The sequence below is a fragment of the Alosa alosa genome, chromosome 10 (genome assembly GCF_017589495.1).
Source record: "Alosa alosa isolate M-15738 ecotype Scorff River chromosome 10, AALO_Geno_1.1, whole genome shotgun sequence".
Taxonomy (NCBI): domain Eukaryota; kingdom Metazoa; phylum Chordata; class Actinopteri; order Clupeiformes; family Clupeidae; genus Alosa; species Alosa alosa.
In genome coordinates, this window is record NC_063198.1 from 28184603 (window position 1) to 28193249 (window position 8647).

Genomic DNA, 8647 nt, shown 5'->3' on the forward strand with positions numbered 1-8647 from the left:
GGGTTTGAAATTGGTTTTACTTATCTCATTATTCTTTCTTTGGTTTTGAAAAGTTATTTAGATAGAAAGGAGCTAAACTGAGTTCTACCTTTTTGAGTTCTACGGTTTTGCTCATGGCAAGTTCTCTACACAGTAATGATATCCAAACAATACATAGATGGCATAAATGAACACAATGAGCTGTTGACAGAGTTGTACAGTGCAAAAACACACACAATCTCTTATCTTTCTGAATACTAATACTGATGTTATGAGTACACAATGGAACAATAATAAAGTTATTTGCTCTTGACATGCTCAGTGAAAATCCCCCCCAAACAATGAATTCCTGTTTCTCATCAAGAAGTCACTCAGGGTGCACCACCTTCTCTTCAGCTTGATGAAATGAAATATGCCTCTGATCCACGAAGATTGGGTCTACGCCAGGATTGTGATTTCAGTCTCAGTAGAAAACAAGAACCAAGCACCTACAGCAGCCATGTGTGTCAAGAGCTGCTTTGAGATTGGCTGTGGCTCTGAGTGCAGTGGGTTCAAAAGAGATCGGATGGCCATCTCAGTGATAATTCAAAGAATTCCTATCAGAACAGATACTGATAGAACGATAAGCAGAGCATGTGCTGTACATGTGCATGGTGTTCATGTTGAATCTCATAGAAACAGTATATCACATGCAGTGCAAAGCTGTAGTAACAAAATATACACATAGGAGATAATAGAGATAATCGAACCAAGAAAAGAAACGTGCTTATATATTTTTATGACACAACAAAAAATGTTGTCAACGACATGATAAGACCAATTAGATCCATCCTGCCAATTCTACCAGAAAGACTCAGAATCAGTAGAATCAGTTGACAATTTAATTAGAAAAGGAACAGCTTGGATACAAGCATGATAGAGTCCTGAATAGGTAACAGTCTTTGGCGTAGGCCCCATCTCGGATCCGTCCAGCGATGAGCGGATCTCGTCTCCTGCCGATGAATGAAGGCAGGGGCGGGGAGCCTACCCCCCCACGACGAGACGGGGACCAACTGGTGGCGGTGGCTGAAGGAAGATGATGTGGTAGGCAGACCATGCCCGATGGACGTGGACTGCTGGCAGAGGTGGAGAGGACGTCAAAGTCGGCGTACTGAGAAGCAAAAGCAGTGTTAGGTGGAACATATTTAAAGAGCCCACTGAAATCCTATAGGCTAGCGCTGATTGAATGAGTGAATGATCAGATTGCAGGGCTTTCCCGAAAAGTAGGCAAAGCTAAGATTGGCTCCATGTAAGCATGGGAGGAGTAAAGCTACACTACGAGTCTTCCTAGTAGAACTTTCGCTGAAGCTATCATTTCCTTAAATCGTAACCAAATTTTACTTTGCCGTGTCCTAATTAGCATTCTGAACCAGTAGGAAAGCCATTAATTAGTTCACAATTCTGTAGCAGACCCCATTCATTCAAAGTTCTGCAGAGCATAGATGGAAAGTATTTATTGAGCTGCTGGTAGACAAGAACTCAATCCTCCAAAAGCTTTCTTCAAATACACAATCTGTTACACAAACACAATTGTGTTAAAGAGTATAAGTAAGTATAAGTATATATACTGTTTTGATCCCGTGAGGGAAATTTGGTCTCTGCATTTATCCCAATCCGTGAATTAGTGAAACACACTCAGCACACAGTGAGGTGAAACACACACTAATCCCGGCGCAGTGAGCTGCCTGCAACAACAGTGGAGCTCGGGGAGCAGTGAGGGGTTAGGTGCCTTGCTCAAGGGCACTTCAGCCGTGCCTACTGGTCGGGGTTGGAACCGGCAACCCTCCGGTTACAAGTCCGAAGCGCTAACCAGTAGGCCACGGCTGCCCCCCTAAGAGACATGTAGGTTAAGCTTTTGGGAATCAACCTGGGGTCCGGTGTCTTGTGGTCATTGAGCCTCCGTGAGAGGGCGGCCTGTTAACCCCCCCTTCCTTGTCCTTCCTCCCACTCCCAGTCAGAAGGTGAGTCTGAAGGAGAGGGTGTTCTCCAGCCCACGGAGCTCCGGCACCAAAGGCAAGGGCTCTCCGCAGGGCCAGCAGCCGCTTCGCCGCTCCCCGAGTGCGGACCAGAACAGCATCGAGGACAGCCCCTCCAAAGTGCCCAAGAGCTGGAGCTTCGGCGACCGCAGCCGGGCGCGGCAGGCATTCCGCATCAAAGGGGCGGCCTCCCGACAGAACTCCGAAGGTAGGCCACGATATGTCCAGCACACTGTTTGTTGCTGTGTAGTGTTTGCTTTGATGGATGTCTGGTTGTCAAAAGCAAGAGTGGTTCACTCTGTGTTTGTGTCTGTGATGTGAATGATCTGTGATTGAGTGTTGTCTAGCCACTGCTAGTTAATTTCTGCTGCAGATGATCATACATGGATGTATGAGCTTAATGTAGTGCTGTAGGCTACTTTTCTCCTTTTATGTAAGGGATAATGTATAGAACGCCGGTCATTATGGGGAAAATAAGTCCCGACAGGGCGAACCGGACCCCGACGCGCCAGCGGAGGGGTCTTGTTTCGCCCTGAAGGGACTTATTTTCCCATGATGACCGGCGTTCTATACATTATCCCGCTTATTATACGGCTACTTGCCAAAACGAAAAAATAAACTCCATGATATGTCTCTTTACACTTATTTGTTACCGTTTCGTCGTGGCTTTTGCTGAGAAACAAATAGTTCGCAACACACGCTCAACTTGAATCAAACATTCTTTAGAACACAGCTGATCAACCGTCTGCTTTCACTTTTGAATGAAGTTCCAAGCACAAACTCCGTTGCCATTGACAGCAGTCATTCTTGTTTTCAGAGGTCCTTTCCCAAGAAATAATGACCGCTAGAACTTTATGAAATCCCATTCAAGTCAATGGAGCATACTTGCATTGTGAAGAGCCGTATAATAATGTAAACATAATCAATTCCAGGCTACTTTCAGTGTAGGATGTGTTTTAGAGTTAGAGGATATGGCCCTTGATACTATCCCTATGTCCCTTTCCTCTTCAGGAACTCATCAATATCTGTCATAAGTTATTGCTATTGCTATTGTGAAATTGTTGCTATCTGGTTAAATGTTCAGGTTAGCCAGCTCGGGTCTGTGGGGGGAATAGAGTGTCTCATGTAGTCCCAGTTCTAAACATAAATCTAGATCCAGCTCAGTTTAAAGATTGTGAGAGTAGGTATAGATAACACAAGGCGTTTTTGGATAGCGCAAGTGTGTTTTGTATAGCTTCACTGTTTTGGTAGATCTGGTAGATCTTGTGCTCTGCATGTTGTCTTTGTGCTCAGTGTGTTGTGTTGCTGTGTGTGTCCTGTGTGTCACATTATCAGTGTGTAGTTCAGTGATTCAGTATCATTATAATTACATTTTCTTATCTTTTTTTTTATCATTATACAATTAGTGTGTAGAAGCCTGTCCAATTAGGTTTTAACATATTACAGGCATGTGCATTTGTGTCACATTGATATCTCATGATGAGGTGATACTGGATCCTGACATTTCTCTTCATGTCTCTGTTTGGTGCTGTACTAGTCCTGATTGAGATGCAAACAGAAGATTTAAGGCAGAAGAGCTCTCCAGGTCAGGCAAAAACAACGGGCCCGGCCCATGCAACCTCAACCTGTAGAAATGGCATCCACCAAAAATTACCAACAGTATAGCATAACTAGTATCATGCAGATTATGCTATCATCTTCTGGTTTCCTTTCAGAGCAGAATGAGTTTGTTTTGTGTTTTATGATTTATTGTTAATGTCATCATTTGGAAAACATTAGAATATGCTTTATTTATTTGAATGAACAAAGCCAATGACATTTTGTGATATTATGTTGTTTTTCTTTGTGTATTGTTACTTTGCAGGTTATGTTTAACACATTTTTTGTATTTTCTTTGTATGTTTTTGTATTTTTTACCATGTTTTAAAATATTGATTTTATAAAATAAACTTTAGTCACTGCATTACCAACCTCTGCAACATCTTTCATCTCTCTGTCATTTCTGAAGTGCTGAGGAGCATTTGTCATGCGCCATATGATATCATGTGTGTACACCCATCATCATTCACATGCATCGATTTGTTCATGTGTATGTGCTCACTATAGTGCTAGTGCATCGCTCATCCTTTGGGCACCCTAAAACATACTCGCTGAGTCAGACTGCAGCTGACCCGAGTCCAGGTCTGGATCAGTGCCCACTTTGTGCCAGAGTCTGCTGGTGTTTGTCCTGTCGGTTCATATAGAACAGGAATATGTAGAGACCCCTACTGGAGACTTATGCGGCATCTGGGCAGGCTGCTTCAAAGACATCTACTCAGGAGCAACCTGTCCCTCACAGCAGCCCTGCCGCCTCAACAGTTTGGGCCACATAATGCTATATTATATTCACCTTCACCCGCAGCAAACATAAAGTTTACTGTGAACACTGAGTGCTTGAAAATGTGCTGCTTTCAACAAATCTGAATGCTGACAGCACAAGACAAAAAAACGTGGGTACTGTTCTTAGTTCTTAGTAAAATCTTAGTTCAATTCCATTTGCAAACCAATGCACTCAGTGAACTATATAATCTAATATTAATATTAATACTATTTCTGACTTGAGATATATCATGTTATTGATAGAGAACATTATGCATATGATATGGGATATGGGGAACTGTCTCAATGTTCCGTTGTAATAGGCACCGTCCCATAGAATATATCACAACAAGCAGCAGTAACTCATCTCTTGTATCTTATTATGATCATGTATTTACAAACAGCACAATACATTTTCAGATGTGTTCACTTCAGAGTCTTGTGCCAAAACATGTAATATATAATATGTATAAAGTTGTGTATATCCTTTTCATCAGTCAAGCATGGAAAGTCACCTTTTGCCATTATGTCATGCATACTCACTAAATGCTCGATCAGTAAGATATGGACATGTGCTTTTGATTTATTTTACACTCTAAATGTATGCACAGAGCATGCTTACTTTTATTAATCAATCTCTCATTGATGTCAGCCATATAATATTAACTGTATACATTAAATGATAAAACAATGCAGTAACATAAAGTGTTTTTCAAAATCATGAATTATTTTTGAAAACAAATGAAGTTAAGTACTATACACTTATTGGCTTACATTTCGTAGTATGGGACATGAATTAAATCTGATTGTGTATTGTGTATGGGGTAATGGATTTATCAGTGGTTTTCTGTGGTATTTCATTAACCATGATTTTGAAAGCCAAATGTTTGAGCATTTAATTGACATGGTTAAAATGTTCTCTCCATCAATGCATATTATGTTTGATGCCTGGATGTCTTAATCTTAATATATTTTATGTCTTTAGTTTGTTTTTTGTTTGTTTTACTTGCAGATGTCAATATATGGTATATTCCTCTCCTGAAGGTACAGCTAGGGTTTATAATGACCACTTCTATAATCAAGCACAGTCAAACTGTCCATCCACCCTTATAGACTGGAGTACATTCCTGGTCTCCAATCAGTAGTGCATGCTGTAAGGGTTAATCCGTGTTAGTGCAAAACAGGGCTAATGTATTTTACCAACCGAGCTTTTCGTACTGTCTCAGAAGACCCTTTCCACTTAAGGCTAATGGCTGTCTTTGGAAAGAGATGCATTTCATCAAAAACCCCATAATTGCTAAAGGACCAGCAACACTCATCTATCTGCTTGTGCGTCAGTCAGTGCAGAGAATACAGACGAAGCTCTCCTGTGCCTTCAGCGAGAGTTCAACTGCTTCAGATATTCAAGAGAAGAGTCCCTACACGCTCAGTGGCATTGCTGCACTTTTTTATTTGTTTGTTTGCTTTCTGTTTTATACTTTCTGTTGAGTAATTGTTACTGTTTTTCTCAAAGGCCCTGTTTTTATTCATTGTTATCATTTTCCAGCCTCTGTTAACCAGCCTTTTACTTTCGTCTCTCTTCTCCTCTCAACTCTTTGCAGCAATTGAAGGGTTGATCAGTAAGAGAATATCACATTTCTGCTGGGGGTTATGGCCACCTAAGCAAGCCTATTATGTAAACCTGTAGAGCCAGTAGAACTGATAGAGAATGCATGTTTCAGTTCTAGAACCATCCCATAAGCACATGGCAGGGACCATCATTTCATGAATCTGGATCTTAAGACCCCAGCAAGTAGACAGAAATCAAAAAGCCATGCACTGTAACCAGCATGGCTGCAGGGCCGACACTCTAACTTGCATGACAGGAAAGGCAATCTCGATGGCCCTCCTCTGAACCCAAAGTAGAACCCTTTTATTAAGCCAGAACCACCGGCCTCTGAGACTGTGCACCCGTCCGAATCCAGACTACATCTCTGGGCCAGTATCGAACACCAGTGTGGGTGCAGGTTGATGGCAGTCTCAGGGCCCTGTGGTTCTTTGTGTCATTGACAGCACGATCAATATATGCCACTCTCCCATGCTACGTAGGATGGCATCCGGAGACTAAATGTGGCACAGCAGGTGGACACTGTGGTCCAAAACTGGGCAACACAAGCCAGGTATAACCCCTTTTACAACAGGTATTTGCATGGCTCACATGAAACGGCACTATATGCACCCCCAAAACACATGAATGCACTCACAAAACACACCTAAGCTTGCAGATAGACACAAATATGTACTGTGTCACACATACCTTGTAACAGTACAGAACTAAAAACATGCTTGTTTATTCTAAAGTTCAACAGAATTTATGTTATTTCTATATAACAATTATTTTGAAGGACTTAAAGAGCAAGTACGAAAATATCAAAATGACTTCAAATTAATTTAGCATCCCAGGGAATTCTGCACTCGCCTCCAGATTTGAGTATTGGCAGCATGTGCCTTTGTTTAACTCATTATGACACACCGTTATGAAACAGACAGTTACTATTTTCTGCCTTTTCAGTGAAGACTTCAGCAAGCTTATAGGTCAAAGAGAACATTTACTCTTCACATCAAACAGCAGCTTACTCATTCACAATACTGGAGTCTCAGATCTCAGAAATAGTTTGACACATCGCTCTGAAGTCTCTTAGACGAAACAGCGTTATTCTTACCGTTTATACTTTCAGAACATGACAGAGGAATGCCCTCAATCAGCTGTATTCTCGTGATATTGACATATTTCTCCGACTTGACTAGACAAGGACCACCAGCCTCAGCTTCAGCCGTGATCGCATGGGCAGAGCAAGTGAATGAGGCTTTATTTTTGGGCCACAGTGATCACCCTTAGTCGACCCTCAAACCCCTTCTGAGCCAGCTTCCTACCTTTTTTCCTCCTTTCCTGCATCAAACCGTAGTGGCATCACCTGTAGCCAATGAGATGACACGGCACTGGCCATTAACCTGCCCTAATCTCACCTGGTGTCCAATGACACACTCTCTTACTGGACTGGGCTATGCAAGTTAATGGCTGTGGCTGGCCTCTGCTTGGTTTCATGCCAGACACCCCCTGCCCACCCCCTCTGATAACTGACTGAGTTAGTGAGTGTGAGGGAGCAACAGGGGAGGGACGCGCTTGTGTGCACTAACTCTGGAGCCCTGCTGTGTTCGTGTTGTGTTTTCTAGAGGCGAGCCTTCCTGGGGAAGATATTGTGGACGACAATAAAAGTTGCCATTGTGAGTTTGTGTCTCAGGATTTAACGCCTGGACTCAAAGTCACCATAAGGGCTGTGTGGTAAGTAAAACTGATGAATCTGCCATTTTTCTTTTTTTCACTTGTGAATGTATTTTCCATATCCCCCCTCAGTAATTGTCTCTGCAAATCACATTACGGTGTAACATTATGTTCTATTGGTGCTACATTTAATTTCAGGCTACATCATTTGGATTACCAGTCTGTGATTGAGTTAATGAATGTAAAATCTCTTTCCCTCCAGCATAATGAGGTTTATGGTCTCTAAGCGAAAGTTCAAGGAGAGTCTGCGGCCATACGATGTGATGGACGTCATAGAGCAGTACTCGGCCGGCCACTTGGACATGCTGGCCAGGATTAAAAACCTGCAGTCCAGGCAAGACACTTATCCACGCAGGCCAACTCCTTGCCCTGTATTACTTGTGCCCATTCCTGTTTTTCCCCCTGTTTCTATGGCTACTGTTCTATTTCTTCTCTATTCTCACCCTCACTCTTCGGAAGACTGATCACAGCACTCAGTCTCACACTAGGGGATTTCAAACATGGCATGTGCCACGTACCGCTCCCACACTCTTGTCTGGTATCCATGATGTTTGTTCTCAACAGTGATGCCCTACATTCTTCACCCTGCGTGTTGTCCGCCTTAACCACTGGTGGCACGAACTACATTTCCCACGATGCTCATGTTGTGAAGTGCTGTGGTCACAGCCATTTATTGGTGTTTTTGTTATTGTCATAAACATCTCAGAGTGACAAAGCTCACTCTGGCACATACTGTGCAAAAGTCATTCCAATGTACATATACATTAGACAACATCTATTTTCACTGAGAAAAAGATATGAAAGTCATAGGGAAAGAAATAAGCCCATTCATACTAGCAAGGAGAGTTCATTTTGCAGAAAGCAAGGCATCTTATGAAGACACATAGGCATTTAGATGTTTTACCATCATGATTGAATAATCAGTAATTTTACTGGTAAAACCCAGCTATTACCCTTTTGCATATACTGTAGA

At 42.2% G+C, this 8647-nt stretch overlaps 1 protein-coding gene across 1 annotated transcript; it reads left to right on the plus strand.

Moving 5' to 3' along the window:
- Nucleotides 1-391: 391 nt before the first annotated feature.
- LOC125302358 (potassium voltage-gated channel subfamily KQT member 2-like) lies at nucleotides 392-8008 on the plus strand (the record flags this gene model as incomplete). Its single annotated transcript, XM_048255514.1, is given in 5 exon segments — nucleotides 392-524; nucleotides 1915-2202; nucleotides 3532-3579; nucleotides 7566-7674; nucleotides 7877-8008. Coding segments are annotated over 5 exon segments (710 nt in total), but the record flags the coding sequence as incomplete, so codon positions are not given.
- Between the last annotated feature and the right edge of the window lie 639 nt (nucleotides 8009-8647).